At 40.6% G+C, this 22,382-nt stretch overlaps 1 protein-coding gene across 1 annotated transcript in view; it reads left to right on the top strand.

The window, feature by feature from the left end:
- The first annotated feature begins 3,750 nt into the window (after positions 1-3,750).
- The window catches only part of ANKS6 (ankyrin repeat and sterile alpha motif domain containing 6), a 38,905-nt gene continuing 20,273 nt past the window's right edge, over positions 3,751-22,382 (top strand). Inside the window, exons 1-6 of the mRNA XM_026089664.1 lie at positions 3,751-4,085; positions 6,510-7,009; positions 12,972-13,016; positions 17,586-17,790; positions 19,868-19,974; positions 21,532-21,680. Of these exons, the coding sequence (XP_025945449.1) occupies positions 3,751-4,085; positions 6,510-7,009; positions 12,972-13,016; positions 17,586-17,790; positions 19,868-19,974; positions 21,532-21,680 (1,341 nt within the window). The remainder of the gene's footprint in view (positions 4,086-6,509; positions 7,010-12,971; positions 13,017-17,585; positions 17,791-19,867; positions 19,975-21,531; positions 21,681-22,382) is intronic.

The following is a 22,382-nucleotide window of genomic DNA, read 5'->3' as shown; positions in this document are numbered from 1 at the left end:
ACTGTGTCCAGTGCTGGGCTCCCCAGTACAAGAGGGATGTGGCACTAGTGGAGCAAGTCCAGCGAAGGGCTGCAAAGATGATTAGGGGACTGGACCATCTCCCCTATGAGGAAAGGCTGAGAGAGCTGGGCCTGTTTAGCCTGGAGAAGAGAAGGCTGAGAAGGGATCTTATCAATGTATACAAATATCTTAAGGGAGGGTGTCAAGAGGATGGGGCCAGAAGTGATGCTTCTYGGTGGTGCCCAGCGACAGGGCGCAAGGCAACGGGCACAAACTGAAACACAGACAGTTCCATCTGAACATGAGGAAAAACTTCTTTACTGTGAGGGTGACAGAGCACTGGAAGAGGTTGCCCAGAGAGGTGGTGGAGTCTCCTTCTCTGGAGATATTCAAAACGCGCCTGGATGCAATCCTGTGCAGTGTGCTCTAGGTGACCCTGCTTGAGCTGGGGGGTTGGACTAGATGATCTCCAGAAGTCCCTTCCAACCTCAGCGATTCTGTGATTAAAATCCTGAACCAGGAACTGAAGGCGATATTAAGTGGTAGAATTAATCTTAGTCATTTCCCACTGTAGGCACTCACTACCATTCTTTTTAGTCATTTTCTCAAGGTTATTTCTATATCTATGCCTGAAAAGACCAAAGTAACAAATATGAGTCTAATGATACTGGACAAGTATCAGCTTTTCTCTGATGGTGTTTCTAATATCTGTGTCTATTTTGTTTTCACTCAGGAGATATGCAAGAGTCTTCACACACAGCACATCTCAAGAACTTCAATTTTCTTTTTCACAGAAGTATGACTTTCTTGTGATTCACATCAGTAAGGTTTTAGAGTAGAAAATAAGCCTTTTACTCCTTGAATAGCCATGTAAATATGGCATCATATTTGGGGATTTGAGATGCCATCATTTCTCCAAACTTTCGTAATGAAGATTATGACTGAATCAGGTATCTCTAGTTTTATGGATTTCTTTGGAACAGATTTCTTCGCTACTTGTGCTACTCGCTCCCTTTCTGAAGCTTTTGGTTAGGATGGTAATTCTACAGTCTTTCATATTATGTGATCCTGAATTATATATGAAGTAGAAATTTTCTCCTGTTTGGTATGAGGATATGTCCATTTGTATTACATCCTATTAGCACTGTAGGAACAATAGAATTTTTTGTCTTATTATCTGGCCATTTTATAGCTCTACATGTGCAGTGGCACATTCGCCATATTATACTTCCTTTACAAGTTGCACAGGCACATCACATGCCCTAGGTTTCCTAGGCTTTGTTTTGCAAATGATAAATTTCATCTCTTATAGGAAGATGGGTCTAGGTTTATCTCCTTTCTGTCACCTCATATTATGAATAGCTTTAAGAGAGCTTATATTGAGCCATTTATCTCCCTGCTGGAGTTTTGATATCACTTCCAGTGGAGACTTCTGTTAGAAAAGTTTCACAAATTTTGGCCTTACATGTTTGGTCTTACCTTATCTGCTCTACTTTCTTGGTGTACCTGTTCTAGTCCTTGCGTTTTTGTCTGTCTCCTTTAGTCTAAAGTCATTTTTCATTCTTCATTTCTTTTCTGTCATTTTAAATGATACCTGTGTTAACCTTAGTGCAATCCAACATTGACCTACCCAAATTAGTATATTGGTGACTCGAAGCAATTTCTTGTCAAAAACTGTGTTTTTCACTGACTGGACAAATGCAGATGCAGTGGACCTTCCAAAGGACTAATGCACAGTCTACACTTGAGAATCTTTTTTTTTTTTTCTTCCTGTTGTCTTGCTTAAGAACTCCCCATTTTTGTAAACTGATAACTAGTCTGAAAGACTTGTTTGTTGGTGAAGAAGTCAAATCCTATATTTCCCAGAGGACTTAGTACTGAATGACTAAGAATAGCACTTGATTCATTTCATAAGAGATTTGATTATTTTTCCCCTCTCAGTGGTATTTTGATTTTCTATCAGTGGTAGAACTCACTGAGTGATCGTACCTGTATAAACGCCTAGGATGCTGACTGAAGACAGCAATGACCATCAGATGACAGCAGCAGAATTTAGCATGAATAATTTCCTCTCATTTTTGTAAACCCCAACCAATATTTTTTATTACTTACTATTGAGTTCCTTAAAATAAGAGTTGCATCTTTTGCTGTGAGCTTCCTTATTAAATGCATGATATCTTTGTCTATAGTTTTAATTCATTAGTAGAATTTGATAGCATAATCATCAGTTACATAACATAAAATTGTATGATCAACATGCTCAACAGCTTATCTCAAAGACAAACTGGAGTGAGCCTGTCACTAATTAGATGATAGCCAAGCATGCATTTTGATGTAAGTACGCCCCAGTTTTCTTCAATCCTGAATAATGTATTGCATTAATTACTCTTTCCATTCCATTCATTCAAGCTCTGAAATCTCATATGAAAGCAATCACACACTGTCCAGTTTTAGTCATAATGGCAAGCTCCTCATACTGCAGTAATGTAAGAATGGTTGTACTGGGCTAGGCCAAGTCTACCCAGCCAAGTATCTTGCCTCAGATGGTGGTCAGTATAATATGCTTAAAGAAGATATTTAACAGGATATGTATAATGGAGGAAGTATGACTGAATATTTACCCAGTCTAGCAACCTGTCATATTCTTTCTGTAATAACAAATTTGCAAAGTTGTAAGTCATTTTTTTATTTGTTGCAAAGATCTAGTTCTGTCCTTCCCCAGAGAACTGGTATGAGGTGCCACGAACACAGCCAGTACTCTTATTTGCTGGAGCCTTTCTCCAAGTGTATTTTGTTGGGCCCTTTGCTATGAAGGGCTTGCAGTCCATATTTGCAAGTGAATCAGAGGAAGAAAGCTATATAAAATGGAAGATATGGAAGCCACTGTCTAAAAAGTGTCTTTAAATGGCTTAATTTTAGTGGCATTTAGTGGTTTCACTACCCTGCCCATAACCTCTTCTAGTCCTCACTTCCCCAAACCCTCCACCATTGGTCCATTACAGTGTGTAACATGTTCTGCTACTGTTGTCACAGGTTTTAAGTGATTTGCCAGGACTTACAGAGACACAATACAATGTTCTAAAATGATTGGTCAACTGCACTCAGTTATTACACTGGTGCTCTAATTTTTTTTTTCCTCGCTTTAGCTGTTGTAAATCAATATAATTGAAAAAGATTTCAGGTTATCTAGGAGGCTGAAGCTAGACAGAAGACATTTGGATTATAAGGAGGTGGGGGCCAAACACATGCCACATGTCATGCCACAAGGCATCTGAGTCTTACACTCAAACTCCTTAAACTAAAAGAATAGCAGATTGGAGATGTCTGGGGGAAAATGTTTTTTTTGTTGAGGAATCACTTGGCTGCAAGTTGAGTTGAAGGAAAAATGAAGTAGGAAGGTGCAAGCACAGGCTGAGGGATAACATAACCAGAGTGGGCCTGGCACAGAACGACTGAGCTAAACTGCACAAGTCGTGTTACAAAGTGGGGGGAAAAAGGACTATGTTGGGCGAGAGTGAATGAGCTCTATAATGAAGACTTGCTGTGATGGCTAGGGGAAGAACACCACGTTACGCGGACAGGACACGTCTCGGACTGAGAATGAGTAACTGTAGCACGAAGCCGAGCCCGGCCCCCTTCATCGCCTCCTCCGGTCGAGGTGGCCCCTCCTCCCCGTCGCGCCGCAGCGCGGCCGCCGAGCCGCGCCGGGCCGCGTCGGACCGGACCGGGCCGCGCCGCGCCGCTCCGCCCATGGGGGAGTGCGGGGTGCCCGCGCCTCTGCAGCTCCTCCTCTGCGCCTGCGAGCAGGGCGACTGCGAGGCCGCCCAGCGCTTGCTGGGGCCGCCCGGCGGCGGCGGCGAGGCCGCAGGCGGTGGCGAGGGGGCGGCGGAGCCTCGCGGCGAAGGGGCTGCCGTGCCCGCCTCCCCGCCTGTGCCCGTGGACGGCACCGATGAGGCCGGCAACACGGGGCTGCAGTTCGCGGCGGCCGGTGGCCACGAGCAGCTGGTGCGGTTCCTGCTGCGGAAAGGGGCCTCGGTGCAGAGCTGCAACCACTACGGCTGGAGCCCGCTCATGCAGGCCGCCAGGTAGGGGTGGGGGTACGCGACGGGCGGACGGGCGGCCTTTCCATCCGCCTGCCCGGCCACGGGGCGGGCTCTGCTCGCCCGGCCTGCCCGCCGCTCCGCGCCTCGTCGGGCCGTGGGTTCGCGCCCACCCCGCCCCGCCAGCGGGGGCGAGGGCTGGGGGCCGCGGGGGGAAGCTGCCACCCCGGTAAGCACCCGTGCGTGCCGGACGAGCGAAATGCCCCGTTGTACGGTCCGATTAATGTATCTGTGTTTTAAAGGTGGTTATGGTAGATCTTAATAGTCACCTGTTTCTTTTCTGGAAGATGACTCTGACTTGAGAATGGGTTGTCAAGTGTAAATTTAAATAAGTGCTGAAATCGAGCGTTAACTTTTTTCTCTCCCCCCCCCCCCCCAATGGGTGCCTGGATTGTTAAGGTAGCATTTAAAGATGTGGTAATTAAAGCTGTAGGCATGTTTAGTTAATTCATGAGTAAAACTAGTGAGGAATCGCTGCTTTCTGAGTTTTTGAAGGTAACCTGGGCATGAAAACACTATACCTCTTTTTTCACTAGATGGAAATAAAATACATACATTACTTTATTTAATTTCTTGGGTTTTTTTATCTACCTGTTGAGAGATCTCTGATTTAAAGCATAATGAGGTAAATGGAAACGCTTCATTTCACTTGGCTTTTCCTTATTTTCCTAAATGGCTCATTAGAGCATATGGAAAATCGTTTCTTACAATTTTAATGACAAAACTGGGTATTTTTCTTCATCTATCACAATAGTTTTGGTATCACTCACTACTGTGTTACAAAAGGTTCCAGTATTGCTAATGCTTACGTTAGTGCTTATCTTCACATATATAAATACCCTGTGGATTATCATGCATATTTTGCAAAATTGGAGGACAGTGTTTTCCTGTAATAATTGAATGCTTGAGTGAGAAATGTTTTTTGGGTTTCATAACATTCATTTCATAACATGCTTGGAAAAAAAAGTTTGTTTGAAAGTCAGCATTGTCTGTTCAACCATTCACTTAAAGTCCGTAGAAAGTTCCCAAAGAATGAATCATATAGCTAGTTTTCCAGTAAGAACAAGGAGGAAAAGGTTCAATGATTTTGTTATTTTTTGAAGGTTTAAAAAAAAGGGAGGGATAAACATTATAGAAACATTATTGGATTTTTCTTCCTTAATGAAAGCCTTACACTCCTTCTCTAAAAACAATAAACCCAAATCACCATAACCCTCTAATTGTTTTAAAGAAATGAAGAAAATACAGAGTCCTTACAAACACAGGTTTCAAACTATGTACATGTTTATTTTTCTGGCTGTGTTTAGTCCTGTTGAGCAGCATGTGTGCATAACATTAACCGTGTGCACTGTAGCTGAGGATCTACCATGGTGACAGGCACAATATTAAGCTACATGGATAGACCCAAGGACTAGACAGTCCCTAGAAGGTTGCTTCTGCAACTGTGTATTTTCTGGAAGAAAGATAAGGAACTAGTCTTCTGTCTGCTGTTAGTGGTTAGTAGCATTCTGTAGCAATTCCTCAAATAACATTTGTTTTGCTGAAGTGTAGAAGAGCTGCTTTCTGGATCCAAGCTTGATTGCATTAAACAGTGCGTAAGCATATAGTAATGCACGATATCTGCATCAAGAAGCGTAAAATATATCTTATATATGTGTTATGTTTATAAAAATGTGGAATGTCTCCTCAGCTGAGGAGGGGTCAAGGGTTTCCATTTTCTCACTGGTAGCTAGCTGGTTGGGTGTGTAGCTTGCATGATTGACTGTAGCTTCCTGACAGATTACCAGAGCCTCTGATAGTCAAGTGAGTCTGGCTTAATGGTGAAATTGGAAAGGAAGGGATGGTGCAAATACAAAAGACTGTCTAACCATTTCATGAAGTGGTCTGAATTTTTTTTTTTTCCTTCAGCGTTGATTAGTTGAAATTTTTATTCCACTCATTCAGTTGTGGTCAGGGTACCTAGGATCTCAGAAAATTACCTTATGCAAACAAGCTGACTTTGATTCCTGACTGTGACACAGGCCTGGAAATGAGAGGATTAAGGGTTTATGGAATTTATACTTTTGATATCCTCCTGCAGTTAAAAATGAGGCTAGCGCATTGCTGCTTTGGCCGGGACATCCTCTTAAAGCAATGTCTAGACTATGGGCATGGTCACCTATCCGGGCAAAGCAGTGCAGGAAGGCACAGGCTTCAGCTGTTGATCATGCCTCTCCAGTGAAGGTGGCCACTGTCACATGTAGTGGTGGATACATGATCCTGTGTAGTATCTCACTTCTTTCCATTAGTCGATAGGCCAATTTGGTAACCAGGTTTTCCATGTTAAGAGTATGTCAGTTTTCTGTGAGAAGCTTCTGCCACCTCAGGAGTTCATTATCTTGCTTTGCTTATCTCTGTCTGTCTGTCAAGGTTTGGACATATAAGTGTGGCTCACATCCTGCTGGAGAATGGTGCTGATCTGAATGCACAGAACAAGTTAGGAGCCAGCGTGCTCACAGTGGCCTCCAGAGGTGGCCACGTCAGCATGGTGAAGCTGTTGCTGGAATCTGGGGCGTTTGTAGACAACTATGACCATTTTAGTACAAGCTTACTGAACAGCAGCAGAGAGGACCTACCGGATATCACCCCGCTAATGGCAGCTGCCCAGCATGGACATGAGGCAGTGGTCCGTTTGTTACTAGACTGGGGAGCTGACTGTAATTACACTGTGAAGACAGTGGGCTGGAGTCCTTTAATGCTGGCAGCTGTTAGCGGAAGGGTGAGCTTGGCCCAGCAGCTCATGGACAAAGGTGCCAATCCTGATCACCAGAATGTACTACATAAAACACCTTTTGAAATCTCTGTCGGCTTCAAACACAAAGACATGAAGGACTACCTGGAATCTCTAACAACGATCAGACCCCAGCCAGGTATGGAGCATTAATTTTTTTTGTTTTGCTTTCCTGAAGTCTTGATTATATATTTGTGAATTGAAGGGATCATTTTTTAATGAACATTATGTTAAAACATGTAACTAGACTCCTTTGATCTAGGGAGATGTTGGTGTAGAAACACCTATCTTGGGTAGGCCAGGCATACCCAACTTTGCAGATTTCCTCTATGTTAACATGACAGAATTCCTGTTCTGCAGTGAAAATTGTGTTTGAAACATTTTAAAAAGTTTTCTTTACTGTTTGTTTTTATCTTTAAAATGCATGATACAGATGCTTATTTAGGAAGAAAATGAAAAAGACCTACTTGACATGGCACTGAATTAGGGATGTCGAAAACTGGAGAGGATGTCAAAGAAGGAATATCACAAACTCGAAGAAAATGTAACAGATATAAAATCTAGAAAGCCTGCTTTACAGTGAAAGACTAAAGAACTTCAGCCTGTGTAGTTTTATAGTGAGGTGGTTAAGAGATGTGATTAATAAGGTGTCTACGTAGGCACAAAAAATCTAATAATGAAGGACCTCTTTACCTGTCAGCCAAAGAAAAATTTTGTGAGGTTAACATTAGAAAAATGCGTGCATGCATACAAATGCACATATTCTTTGCTCATGTGTATGCAAAACTAGATTAAAAGCACATTATTTCAGTGCAGATCTCAAGTAAAATGAAGTTAAGAAATGCTGCTTTTATAGTTGCTTTAATTCTGCCTCTTAATGCACCCATTACGTGCACTGAATGAGATGAGACCAGGTAGAGAAACATTCTGTGACTCTGTGAATAAAGAATGTGTGGTGGTAGTGTAGCTGTAGCCATAATAATTTAAGGGTATAAGAAATATAAGACTTTATAGAGAGAGGTAGTATCTTTTATTAGATGATATCAAGGTTTAGGAAGATGCGAGCTAACTTTAACTACAAATTTTTTTCATCCAGTCTAAAATAGTATATGCAGAACTGCTTGCTAAAAGATGATTATTCTGTACAGAATAGAATAATATGGTAGTACTAATTTTCTAACTTTTGTTACTAGTTTTTTTACTAGTAATTTTCTAACTTTTGAGTACCTGAATTACTAAGCAAGTTCGTACAGGCATACCTTGGAGATATTGTGGGTTCGGTTCCAGACCACCGCAATAAAGTGAATATCACAATAAAGCAAGTCACATGAATTTTTTTAGTTTCCCAGTGCATATAAAAGTTATGTTTACACTATACTGTAGTCTATTAAGTGTGCAATAGCATTATGCCTAAAAAACCAATATATATACCTTAACTAAAAATACTTTATTGCTAAAAAAATGCTAACCATCATCTGAGCCTTCAACGAGTCGTAATCTTTTTGCTGATGGAGGATCTTGCCTTGATGTTGATGGCTGCTGACTGATCAGGGTGGTGGTTGCTGAAGGCTGGGGTGGCTGTGGCAGTTTCTTAGAATGAGACAGCAATGAAGTTTGCCGCATCGATTGACTCTTCCTTTTGTGAAGGATTTCTCTGTAGCATGTGATGCTGTTTGATAACATTTTACCCACAATAGAACTTCTTTCAAAATTGGAGTCAATCCTCTTCAACCCTGCCACTGCTTTATCAACTAAATTTATGTAATATTCTAAATCCTTTGTTGTCATTTCAACAATGTTCACAGCATCTTCACCAGGAGTAGATTCCATCTCAAGAAACAACTTTCTTTGCTCATCCATAAGAAGCCACTCCTCATCTGTTAAAGTTTTATCATGAGATTGCAGCAATTCAGTCACATCTTCAGGTTCCACTTCTAATTCTAGTTCTCTTGCTATTTCCACCACACCTTCAGTTACTTCCTCCACTGAAGTCTTGAACCCCTCAAAGTCATCCACGAGGGCTGGAATCAGCTTCTTCCAAAATCCTGTGAATGTTGACATTTTGACCTCCTCCCATGAATCACTATGTTCTTAATGGCATCTAGAATGGTGAATCTTTTCCAGAAGGTTTTCAGTTTACTTTGCCCAGATCCATCAGAGGAATCACTGTCTATGGCAGCTATAGCCTTATGAAATGCATTTCTTAAAGAATAAGACTTGAAAGTTGGAATTACTCCTTGATCCATGGGCTGCAGAATAGATGTTGTGTTAGCAGGCACGAAAACAACATTCGTCTCGTTGTACATCTCCATCAGAGCTCTTGGGTGACCAGGTGCCTTGTCAATGAGCAGTAATATTTTGAAAGGAATCTTTTTTTCTGAGCAGTAGATCTCAACAGTGGGCTTAAAATATTCAGTAAACCATGTTGTAAACAGATGTGCTGTCATCCAGGTTTTATTGTTGCATTTACAGAGCACAGGCAGAGTAGATTGAGCATAATTCTTAAGGGCCTAGGATTTTTGGAATGGTAAATAAGCATTGGCTTCAACTTAGTTACCAGCTGCATTAGCCCCTAACAAGAGAGTTAGCTTGTGCTTTGAAGCTTTGAAGCCAGGGATTGACTTCTCCTCTCTAGCTATGGAAGTCCTAGATGGCATCTTCTTCCAATAGAAGGCTGTTTCGTCTGCACTGAAAATCTGTTGTTTAGTGTAGCCACCTTCATCAATTCTCTTAGCTAGATCTTCTGGATAACTTGCTGCAGTTTCTACATCAGCACTTGCTGCTTCACCTTGCACTTTTATGTTATGGAGACGGCTTCTTTCCTTAAACCTCATGAACCAACCTCTGCTAGCTTCAGACTTTTGTTCTGCAGCTTCCTCACCTCTCTCAGCCTTCACAGAATTGAAGGGAGTTAGGGCCTTGCTCTGGATTCAGCTTTGGCTTAAGAGAATGTTGTGGCTGGTTTGATCTTCTGTCCAGACCACTAAAACTTTCTCCATATCAGCAATAAGGCTGTTTCGCTTTCTTATCATTCGTGTGTTCACTGGAGTAGTGCTTTGAATTTCCCTCAAGAACTTTTCCTTTGCATTCACAACCTGGCTAGCTGTTTGGCGCAAGAGGCCAAGCTTTTGGCCTCTCTCGGCTTTCGACATGCCTTCCTCACTAAGCTTCATCATTCCTAGCTTTTGATTGAAAGTGAGAGACGTGCAACTGTTCCTTTCACTTGAACACTTAGAGGCCACTGTAGGGTTATTAATTGCCCTAATTTCAATATTGTTGTGTCTCAGGGAATAAGGAGGCCCGAGGAAAGGGAGAGAGACGAGGAATGGCCGGTCGGTGGAGCAGTCAGAGCACACACAGCATTTATCAATTAAGTTCACCGTCTTATATGGGCGCGGTTTGTGGCACCCCCAAAACAATTACAATAGTAACATCAAAGATCACTGATCACAGATCACCATAACAGATATAATAATAATGAAAAAGTTTGAAATATTGTGAGAATTACCAAAATGTGACACAGAGACACGAAATGAGCACATGCTGTTGGAAAAATGGCGCCGATAGACTTACTTGACGCTGGGTTATCACAAACCTTCAATTTGTAAAAAATGCAATATCTGCAAAGCGCAGTATACCAAAGCGCAATAAAATGACGTATGCCTGTACTCTTTTGGTAGTTTTCTGCATGTAATTTTTATTAAAGAGAAAGGTCACAACTACTCATTGTTATCTGTCAGTTTGAAAGGCTAATGAATTTAGTTTCTTAAAAATTCTTTGTGGATAAAATAAAAAGTACGAATATGTAAAAACGAATAAAAATTTTTACTGGATATCTCTCCCAGATAGTTTGAGACCTTATTCTGTATGTGGCTGTTTGGGGACATCTTTCAAGGTATTTGTGCTTTATAGTGTAGACAGATGTTGGGAGGTGCTTAAGAAAAGGGTTTGGAAAAGCTTCAGAAGAGGATAGGCATCTAGATTTTTCCTCATTGGCGTACTTGCTTTAAAACCTAAGGATGTGACTAGCCCTAAAAAGAACTTCTGTCAGGTGCTACAACTCAGCCTTGGGGCAGAAAGTCCTCAGGGTAAGTTAGTCCACTCCCAGCTCTCTGCTGCTTTACTCAAATAGGCTTATTTAAAGCTTAGGTAATTACCTCTGTATTACACTGCAGTGTGGACATAGCCACAGTCCCAATACAGCCATGCCTCTCTTGCTTAAAACTTGTAAATTTTTATTTAAATTTGGTGTCATTCTTGCCGGTCAAGCTTCCTTTTTACTTTAAGAAACAGGGACAGAAATCTGACATTTCTTTCTGCTTCAGAGAAGATTTTAACTTAGTCACATGTTGACTCATAGGTTAAGTTGGAGCTCGGACTCTCATACAGCCAAGGCAGCAGACAGAACTGGCTAACTGTAGACATTTGGCTGTGGCCAGTCTCTGACAATAAACATGAGTTAGTTACAGTGTACAGGAAAAAGTCTTCTATAATCATCCAATCCAGCTTAAACTGTTGGAGAAGGCTGTTTAGCTTAGAACAGGAGACTTTGCATTAAAAGCAGATGCATGTTCTTGTCACCTCTGCTGAGGGATAGTTTCCATCAGCAGAAGTGTAGTAATTAACTGGAGCAGGGAGGGGTTAAAAAACCAGATATTTCCACGGTGATGTTTGACCATAGCTTTATTCTCCTCTGAACTCTGGAGTATATTCTGGGGAAAAAAAATGTTCTTTCACTCAAATGTGAGGCAGCAGAAAGAGAATTTATCTTCTGATCCATTGCTATAGATAGGGCAAATTGCATCCCAAACAAAAGTGACTTTTGTCTCAGGGCTGTTTTCAGTAGCAAAATTTTGAACTGCCTGAAAAAGCCCTGTTGTTCCCTGCGTCCTGTCCCTGTCTTTGCTTTGGGTTGTGTGGTCTGCATAACCCTTTCTTCCAGCACCTCATCATGGTCTCCTGCTCCCAGAGGCTGCCTCTTGTTCAGGCTTTTCATATGCCAAGTACAAAGAATTTGGGCCTTTCCTAAACTTAGGTTTTGAAATTCATTGCCCAACAAACAGTGGGCTCATACAGTTTTTTCTGTAAGAACAGTTTTTTAACCAGAAATAAACATAGGACCCATAGCTCCAGTTCCCAGCCTTAAAATATCTTAAGAGCTTCTCATCATTTTTCAGGCTTGCCAGCAGTTGCAAATGACTTCTTCTGATGTTAAGCTATGAATATTAACCTTTTCTGCTTTATCATAAAAATGACAGATTCAGACTGAGGAGGTCCCTCTACATCTCCTTGTTTTCCTTAAAATCTTTTCACCCCGTTGGTTCTGTAGTGTCAATAATATGGGAGACAGAGAAGGATGTATTTTTCTAACTTGAGTCAGAAAAGGAAGGAGCAAAATAGGTCGCTGTTTTTTCCTCATCCTACGTTGTGCCAGCAGTTTCAAAGCACTCTGAAAGCTGGTAGGAAGTAAGATCCTTCACTCAAAATATTTTAACTTTGTAATAATTACACTTCTTATTTTGAGGATGAAGAACTGGGAGCTGAAGGATCTATATTAATGCACAAGTAGAAAACAAGCTGTGTGGCTGAAGCACCAGTATTTTTGTGAACTTCACAAATTAATCTGGCAATGCTCAAGAGAAGGGGGGGGGGAAAAAAGGAACATCTTGTAAAATTCCTTTTGAGCCACTTTTCAAAGTAGCCCTTCACTTGCTGAATGTTTACGCCTGTGCAGAGGATTACACCATTCTACAGAACCTTACTGTGGTTCTTTAACTGATGTTTTAGTCTCTCAGACTTGAAACCCAGAAGTTTCTAAATGCCATTTCCTGATACAGAATAGATGTTGAAAGGCAGAAACCTTTACTGATAATATATTTTGTAACGTTAACTCTGCACAGAAAGCCATACAAGTGAAATACTCCTCCCAAAGGTGTAATATAAAGTTTATGTGTGCTTTCTTTCTTCCTGATTCCATATGTCCAAACAAATGTTTTATAGTAATTGTATGTAGAGTTTGTTTACATTTTTTACTGTACAAACTTTACTAGAAAATTTTGCCTTTGTAGCAGTTGTTAATACAACTATTTGTATCTTTCCAGATACAGAAAAGAGGCAACCTGATGTCTTTCATGCTTTGAAATTGGGTAAGTACTGACAGGATTTTTCCATGTCTGGTTCTTGTAACTGCAGGGCACGCTTGTTTGCTAAAATGGGAAACTGAGACAATGTGTGTTGTTTTTACATGTCTTTGTTTTTTCTTTATTTTTCTTTTAATGTAAAAAATAGAAGTATTTCTGTAGTCTGTGTTTACAGCTCATGGTTGTGTCCTTCATGCCATAATATGATTCAGTAGTTCCAGTTATTCCAAGTCCACGCTTGCTTTAAAAAGCTCTTTTTCTTCTTGATAAATTTGAAGCATGAAAACAAAAATGCTAGTTGGTGCAAAAATATGTTGGCTTCTACTCCCTATGAACATTGTAATTGCTCTTTAAAGTTGTTTCAAGAGCAGAGTGTCTCAGAATCTTGCCTGTGCTCTCATGAGTAAGTTACTTTTCATGAGCACACAAAAAAACCTGTTCCTTGGGAAGCAGAAAGAGCCARTTCATCCTGTTGATTTCAATTTGATCCAGACGCTGATGGGTTGCACTTGCGGTGGATGGCAAAGTAACTTTCTGGTTACCTGTTTTCCTGAATCTTCTAGCATAGGAAAAAATGCTGAGATGGTGGATTTGGCCTGAGTCTTGCCACCTGATGGCATAGGATAGGGAAACAGGACTATTCTCTTCCTGCTGAAGTTCCTCATATATCACAGGTTAGAAAACTCTGCACTGTTTGTAGTCTCTCTGACAGGCTAGAGTGGTTCAGTGTTTGAACCTTGTCTGTTTCCTGCCCTTACATTTGCTGTTTTGCTATTTAAATGTGTTCTCAACTGTATTATAACACCTACAGTCTACTGTCCTAGCTGTATAGACAGTCAGGAGACTTGAGTCACTCAGTAATAAAAAAGTTGTTTCTATTTTTAGTATTTTTTCAAACATTGAAAGATACTGTTCTCATGTGAGAATAAATCTTATGCTCAATGAACTTCTGAGAGGTGTCCCATGAGACCTATGAGAGTCTCACAAAGGGTACCCTGTGTGCTTGGGTTCCCTCTCAAGTCAGTTTGCCGTTACTTGGGACTCAGATGCCCCAGATGGTGAAGAAACATTTGTAATACAGGTCCTGGAGAATGATGCATGGGCATCCCAGTGCCTATGCAGTTAGCAAGTTTGCCCTGCTGGGCCTGTTAGGTCCTGCTCAGCACCTGCTGGGCTATGTCTGGAGTGGCTTTTGCAGAGCCACCTACAACATGTTTCTCTGCAACATGCTCCCAAGTGTTGTAGGTTCCAGTGGACTTATTTTCAAGTCGGCCAGGGATGAATGCACAGCGCTGGCTCAGGTCTGTAATCTGAGCTAATATGTCCTCCTATTGCAGCACTCAAGAATGCAATACAAGCTCTGCAGCATCTCTGCTGAGCTAGTACTCTCTCCTAAAGCCTGAGGAGTTAGGCAGTGAAGACAAATGGAAAACACCATGGTAATTAGGTGTCCAAACTGTGACCATTTAGTAAGTCCAAATGGACCTGGACAGACTTTGTATGGAAATGCTTTGATGTTTTAGCAGTCCATCCTACTATACTACCAAATCCAAGAGTGTTGTGCAGAGCATGTAGCACAGAGTCAGAGCAGGTCCAGAAGTCTTACTGGCTTGGGCTTCATGCTATGCAAAAGTGACTGTATTTCGTTTGCACTTAAACAGACTCTGGATGTGGTAAAGCCTTGTATATACAGTGGATCTAATAATCTCTACTGAAAGCATGCTTTCTGTGACTATGGCACAGAAAATCTGATCACATATTGCTGAAAGCTGGATTTACACCTGACTGGGAGGCATGCATGGCAAGCTTGTCCAGGTGCCTACTCCTGACTGTGACATAATCATGAAGCCTCTGCTGTGGTTCACCCCCTCTCTTTCAACAGGGAGCTGCAACCTGAAGAAGAACTTTGAGTTAGTACCGTTCTCAGTTACTGATGGATTTTAGATTTTTTTAATTGTACATGAGAAATGTTGTGAAGGAAGATGTCATTGTTTCTTGACATCTATCCAAATAGATTACAGTTAGGCATCTTTAAATCAACAAAAAATACCTTCTAAATATTATTGTCATTGCATTCCTATTGAAAAGTTAGAGGTATATTTTCAAATAGTCACGCTTTGCCTTAGCATTCACATCTGATCCTGAGTTTGGTATGATAGCTTAGAAGTTGCTGTTCCATTAATCACGGAATGGTTGAGGTTGGAAGGGACCTCTGCAGATCATCTGGTCCAACCCCCCTGCTCAAGCAGGGTCACCTAGAACAGGCTGCCCAGGATGTGTCCAGTTGACTTTCAGATATCTCCAAGGAAGGAGAATCCACAACCTCTCTGGCCAAACCGGTTCCAGTGCTCCGTCACCCTCACAGTGAAGAAGTTTTTCCTCGTGTTCAGACAGAACTTTCTGTGTTTCCGTTTGTGCCCGTTGCCTCTCATCCTGTCACTGGGCACCACTGAGAGGAGTCTGGCCCCATCCTTGACACCCTCCCTTCAGATACTTGTACACATTGATAAGATCCGCCCCCCCCCCAAGTCTACTCTTCTGTGGGCTGAACAGTCCCAGCTCTTGCAGCCTTTCAGTTCATTAACCAGCATTAACCAGCTTCAGTTCACCAACTCAAGAAACTTTATGGCTTTTTAAACTCCCAGAACTGGAAATGGCTTACATAATAGTGAGGAAGAAAGAGATGATAGGTAGCAGGAATGTGAGTCTCTCATAAATGTTAACTCTTTAAGCTTAAGCTACCAAAACTTCTTTCTCAAGTCAGTTACAATTCTAGGCAGTTCAGCTGCCTTTATCATATCTATGTGACTTTTAGTCTGAGATTTTAAGATGTCAGCACTGGGTAGGAGTTTTAGGGGAGCCAGAGGAATGCTGGTCACCAAATTCCTTTTGGTTCTCCTGAAATTCTTGGCTACAGATAGCAACATTGTTTAAAAAAAAAAAAAAAATTACTGGGTTAAGAAGTGTCCAAGCCAGAGTTCAAAATCAACTCTGGAGTCTCTGTAGACTTCAAAGTTTCTGTTTAACAAAGTCTGTGATACAGCTTGGTATTAAAAAAGCCATTTGCTGTCTTTTACTGAATTGGGACACAAAAATCACTTCTGTGCTTCTGTATGTTTCCTATTCCGAGAAATAAAATGAGTACTGCTGGCGGATGATAGTTTTCACTTGAATGAGTGCACTGAAGTGCCCGAAGAGGTTATCTGGGATTCTGATTGTCTTTTCAAGGAAGATATTTGTGCCTGTGGTTGAGTTGAAGGCAGCCTGTGTTCATAAAGCAATTTACTATTTGAAGATATTTTAAAAGTGAAAATATTTCCATTTGTGTTGTAGTTGATGATCTGCTTCTTTTTGCCCCTATTCCTGCAACAGTACATGTTCAATCACAAACATCTTTTTTTTAATCTTGGATGCTTATTCCCTGGTTTTGTCTGCCATGTATCATCAAAAAAGTAAAGGAGGATAATGTTAGAGTCAGAAGGGTGAGCATAAGCTCTCTGCTTAAGATGACCCTGATTACCTCATATGTTTTTAAAAGGGCTTGTTCCTACCTGCATTCAGATTTAGGAAAAAAAATAAGTTCTGGTTAAAAGGTGTTCAGAAGCATATTTTGCACTGTTTTTCATAATCTAGATGAGGAGTCAGTGACTACTCGCCTCTTGTGTGCTGAATAATCTCTTACTTTTGAGCAAGAAGTAAAGGATGTTAAATTGCAGAGAAGGGGATTCAGTTTAAATTTTCAAGGAGGAATTAAAAAACCTTTTTGAATACAAGAAGGTTAAGCACTGGAATAGATTGCCTGGGAGGCTGTGGAATCTCCGTCAGCAGAGATTTTTAAGAGCAGTGAACTACCTTTGTCAGGGGCATRTTGACATAGGGTCAGTATGACATAGGATACTGTTCTCACTTCTTAGGGGCAAGGGGTGGTCTCCATCACCTTCCAAAGTGTCTTTTTCCCTGTTTTCTTTGATTCTAGAATTATTTCTTTCTGTGATTTCAGTCTATGAACATAAGATGCGGATTCTAGTCCTGCTGAGGACAAATCATGGTGTTTCAGCCTCATCAGTTTTCTTTGTACAACGTTGTGTTTTATGACAATTTTATAGAAACATTCCCTACCAGTGTCTTCACATGGGTTGCACTGCAGGTTATACAGCCTTTATGATTTAGTGGCTTTATTTTGAAAAACGATTCTTTAAGGGGATTGTTCCAAAGGTACAGGTAGAGAAAAAAGGAGGGAAAACAGTGCCTCCTGCTTGTGCCACAATTTTATGTAGCTAGGATAGATGTATTGATCAATTAAAGAAAAGATCGGTCCAAATATTTTGCATTGGTGTTTGAACCTCTAGTATTTCACTTCTCTAGTGCTGATGGACCTATAAGTCTACTCTTAATCTACTCTATTGTTTCACATTCATGATATTTTAAAGTACTATATATTTTAAAGTAATGTATACTTTTTCTGTTTTAATTCCACTAATTTTTAGTCAGTGTCAGCAAATTAAAATAGGTATTAATTCAGTGGCTAAGCAGTTATCTATTACTTGTGTACATTGTTTTATCACTATTTTGTAGGAGACTTTCGGCTGGTTAAAGAGATTGTTGATGAAGACCCAAGTCAGGTCAATATTACTAATGGTGATGGCGCATCTCCATTAATGATTGCTGCTGTAACTGGACAGCTGCCCCTTGTCCAGCTCCTTGTTGAGAAAAATGCAGATATTGACAAACAGGATAATGTTCATGGCTGGACAGCACTAATGCAGGCCACATACCATGGGTAAGTTGTATGTTTTCTTGAGGTCTAGCAATAAAGAAGTTTCATTCTTCTTCCTACATCTAAATAGAAAGATCTTTTGGATATTGACTTAGGAGGCAGACAACTCTTATAAGAATTTGAGAGACTCGTGTGCCTCAATTTTATAAAACTCTATAGCGCTCTCGGGACAGACAGGAACACCATTTTGGATTTAATAAATGAATGGCATGCCTGGGTACTTAAACCTTGCCCTGGAAGTGCTGAGAGCCTTGTGTTCCATGCAGGCACCAGGAGCTTTTGTGCAGATTTCAGCTTTCAGTCTTGGATTATTTTTAGTGTTTTGCAAGATAATGTCACCTCATATCAGGGTTGTAGGCCTATATCAAGTTGCGGAACTTCAGTCACCTTTTCATGTGCCATGCTTTCCAGTCTTCTGACCATTCTTATGAGTCCCTATATAGCCTTCAGTTTTCATTGCCTTTTCTGAGATGCGTCCACCAGAGGCCTGACTCTTGCTTTCTCTAAGGCTACTGAGAAGGTTTTATAAATGGAGGGTGGCACTTAAGAATCAGGCCCCAGAAACAGGCCTGGTATTGTACACGTGATCTCCGTCATACACTTGGTATTGTCTGGGTACACGATCACGCATTGGGGAAGATGAACTTTTCTCCATTATTACGGATGAGGCCATCGCAATAGCGAAGATTCACTTCAGTGCCCACTAATTTTTAAAATGCAGCTGTTTTGCTCCTGCTGTGGTGTTGCTCAGTTCCCAGTGTTCAGGCACTCCTCTTGCCCTGGAAAGCAGGGAGTGCAGCTGAGAGCTGCACATGGTCAGATACTGCCCTTTCTGTTTCTTGGGGAACAGAAAATCATCAGCCTCCAAGAACTTTCCAAGGCTTTAGCCTTCTCAGGAGCAGCAGCAGTGAGGGGAGAGGGTTGTGTCCCTCCATGTGCCCTGAGGGTGGAGGAGTGGAAAGCAGGTTGGGTGACAAATTTTTAAGGAGAAGATAAAATGTAATAGGAAGTACGCAGAGGAGCTATAGTAGGGATAAGAAGAATTTTTTGCTGGAAAAAGGGGAACATTCTTCCTTCATTTTAGGTTGTTTTTATCTGGAGTCTGTTCAGAAATGAAGATTAAGTGGGATTAGAAGCAGTCTTTGGAAGTGGAGAGATTGTGATCTATTTGTCAGCTTCAGTATTAGAGTTTGCAGTCTACTATTGCTAGTTAACATTTTTTCTTTCTGTACTGCTTATGCGTGCCAGAGTTTGTTTTTGTACAAGGTTGGTATCTGCTTTGGGTTTTGTATTAAATATATTCACCACAGCTTCATTGTCTGTTGGCTTATTTTGTAGGCTGAAGTACATTGGTTTTTTTGACCTGTAAGGCATGCCCTGTTTATTTACTCAGGTGTAGGAGAGAGGACCGTTAATGGGAACAGGATGGCGAGTTCCTTTTATGGGACTCATTTTTATGAGCTTTGTTGGAAGGTGTTTGTGTTAGTTGTCATTTAATTCTGATTGTTTTTGCATTTTAAGTACCTCAAGGAACTGATTATGTGCCTTCTCAGTTATTTAATTTATATCTCTGAATTAAGTACTGTTTGGAATTTAAAAATTATCTCCAGTCAATTTGACTTCAAATATACAATTTCTTATCTGTTCTGAATATGAAGTTATGTTAAAGTGTTCACAATGGTATATGATGACTTCTGGGTTGACCTTTGTCTTTCTACCTGTTTTTTTACCCTAGGTAAAATAGGCACTAATGGCCTTTCATTGGGAAGGTGTTTGGGGAAAAAATTGCAAAATCATTGTCAAAGGGTCAGTTTAAGAAACTCGCTATTCAAATTAGCTTTTTTTAGGCTGACTTTCTGCATGTCAGTATAATTCACAGTGAGGAAATGGTGACTAATGAAGGAATCATGGGAGCTTCTGAATAAGTTCTGGACAAATTTTATACGTGGTTAGCTATTGCAAAGCTAAAACTCTATGTTCTAATTGAAGGAACAGTGGCATGGAAGGGTGGGAATGAAATATTAGGATTTTCTCATTCTGTTTTAACATAAATGATTTTTTCTTTTTTCCCCCCTTGAAGAAACAAAGATGTTGTAAAGTATTTGTTAAATCAAGGAGCTGATGTCAATCTGCGTGCAAAAAATGGATACACAGCTTTTGACCTGATAATGCTGCTGAATGATCCAGGTATGTTTTTTCAAAGAGCACCGAGGAAATGTTTGTAATCTCAATGCAGACAGAAGAAAAACATCCCTTCCAATCTAGAAAATACATTAAAGTTGCTAGGAGTATCCCCTGATGTCCATGCAAGACTGGACCAGAAAAGGTTACTGAAAGCGGTGTTTATTGGGTTAATTGCTTAGATGAATACATACGTTTGTGGGTTAATGGATTTTGCACACTTCTCCTGGCTTATTTTTGAAGGTGCTCCAAAATACGTTGTCTGGCACCAGAGCCAGTTCAGTGGCATTTGGTTGTGGTGGCCCTGGTATTCTGTAGTGTCATTGGCACAGAACTAGGGAAATGCCCAGTTCTGGAGCTAGAAATTTCTACTTAGTAGTAAAGGGACAGGACAGAGAGAGTGCAGTTGTCTGGAAAGCAGTGAACTCCTGGCTGAAGCTCCCACTAGGGACAGAAAGGCTGAGAATAAATCAAACTTTGGGATTCCAGGCTGATTTTCATGGGAAGCGCTTTAGAAAAAAGCAACAGACTTCAGGTGGGCTTTGGTGAAATGCATTTAGGTTTTGCTGTAATTTGTTTAGATTGTATAATTTGGCACTTTCTTATTAACCTTTCCTGGTACCTGAATTCCTTTTTCTGAAGCCAAAACTCACTACTTCTGATGGAATTAATGTTCGTTTTATCCGTATTTACTGATGATGGTGTTTTTAGTCAGTAGCAGATACCTTTTCTTTGTCAATGGTGAAGCACTAGTAGTATGAAATTTTAGAGGCTACATATAGTGAATATGTTTTTCTTATAGTTAATTATTTGTAGGACAGACCAGTTAAGTTGTTTCCTGTTCAACAAGGAGAATATGTAGGTCATTTTGCCTGCCCTTCTGACAGTCTTTTTCTGACTTCTGTATAAAAAATGTTTTACAGAATATTTTTTGCTTTCCTGTCTTCATCTCATATTTTTTTCCTCCTTTTCCTTTTTTTTTCTCCCTGTTTTATTTTTCTCCACCCTTTTCCTTGCTGTGTCTTTTCAGTCCCTTCATTGTCCAGGCTGAACATGCCCTTTCTCTTTGGGATTTAATTTCAAGCTTCTTTTCTGCAACCTATGCTTGAAGAAGGAATAGTCATTTTTTCTGCTCTCTTCTGGGTCAGGTGAGAAAAGGATGCATCCCGGTGTTGTTCTTGCCCTCTACAAAAGTGTGAGAGGAAGCAGTTCACTGCATCACACACAACTGATTCTGGCTGAATAGCACGCTTACTGAGAAATACAATGAGAGGGGTGGGAGTAAGCCTGCAGTGGCTGTGTGGGGAGAAGGGGTGGGAAACACAGGCCAAGAAACAAGGTTTTGGGGACTAATCTGCTTTTGTGTTTGAGAGTTATTTTAGAATATTCTTCTGAAAAAGATGGAAGGAAAGCAAGTACAAGACCTTGGCATCAGAATTTTAGATAGATTGTCTGATGTATTGTGTTACGCTCATAGGGGAAGTGTTAGCATATCAGTCATGATGTGTTACATTTTGGGGGAGAGCAAAACAGACCAAAATATATTAATTTGTTTTCTTTCAGACACAGAACTTGTACGGTTACTAGCATCAGCATGCATGCAAGTAGACAAAGACAAGAGTAAGCTGAACAGCAGATCATCTTTGCCTTGTTCCAGAAGTAGGCATTCCTTAAATGTTCCTATGTTGCCAGATGACAGAGGAGGATTAAAGGTAAATATACTTACTCTTTTTGAGGATTTCTTAATAAATAACCAATATATGGTTTCCTCTAATGTATGAAGCAGAGAAGGTCATTGCAAAGTAGTACTTTGGATCTAATACGTGACTGTTTCTCTTCATTAAGAGTCTACATCAGAGCACTTCAGGGCCTAGCAATAAATCTTATAATGAAGTAGTGGAAGTTATGGTGTTGATAAGTTTGGAATTGAATTTCCATTATGATCTTAATTTTAATTCTCCCTTTTTACAGTCCAAATTTACTCCAGTTTTAGTAGACTCTTCCTATTCATGGTTGAGGGTTTTTTTTGTTTGTTTGTTTTCTTTGAAATGGGAGTGGGCAAATTGCGGGGATTTAGTTAGTTATCTGTCAGAGTCCAATACTCTCTGACCAGGTACTTTTAGATATTCCACACATGGAGGGTGTAATGTTTAATAACAAAATTTACTTCTTTGGAGATATTTGATGTTACGTGGGATTTTTGATTCAGCAGAGTGATCAGCAATATACTGAAATCACAATACAAGTCACTTAGCAAAATATAGCAATTGCAATATTCAGTTCAATCACAATACTAATGTGATCCCCATTACTGGTCTCTGTAATATGCTCACTGCCAGGATGCTGGGCATCCTCAGTCGCTGGGAAGAAGTACATGGGTTGAGACCAGCTCAAGCCCATTGCTCTCTTCAAAA

Source organism: Apteryx rowi, unplaced genomic scaffold (assembly GCF_003343035.1).
Source record: "Apteryx rowi isolate R43461 unplaced genomic scaffold, aptRow1 scaffold_826, whole genome shotgun sequence".
In the NCBI taxonomy this organism is placed as follows: Eukaryota; Metazoa; Chordata; class Aves; order Apterygiformes; family Apterygidae; genus Apteryx; species Apteryx rowi.
This window is presented reverse-complemented; position numbering and strand designations above follow the sequence as displayed.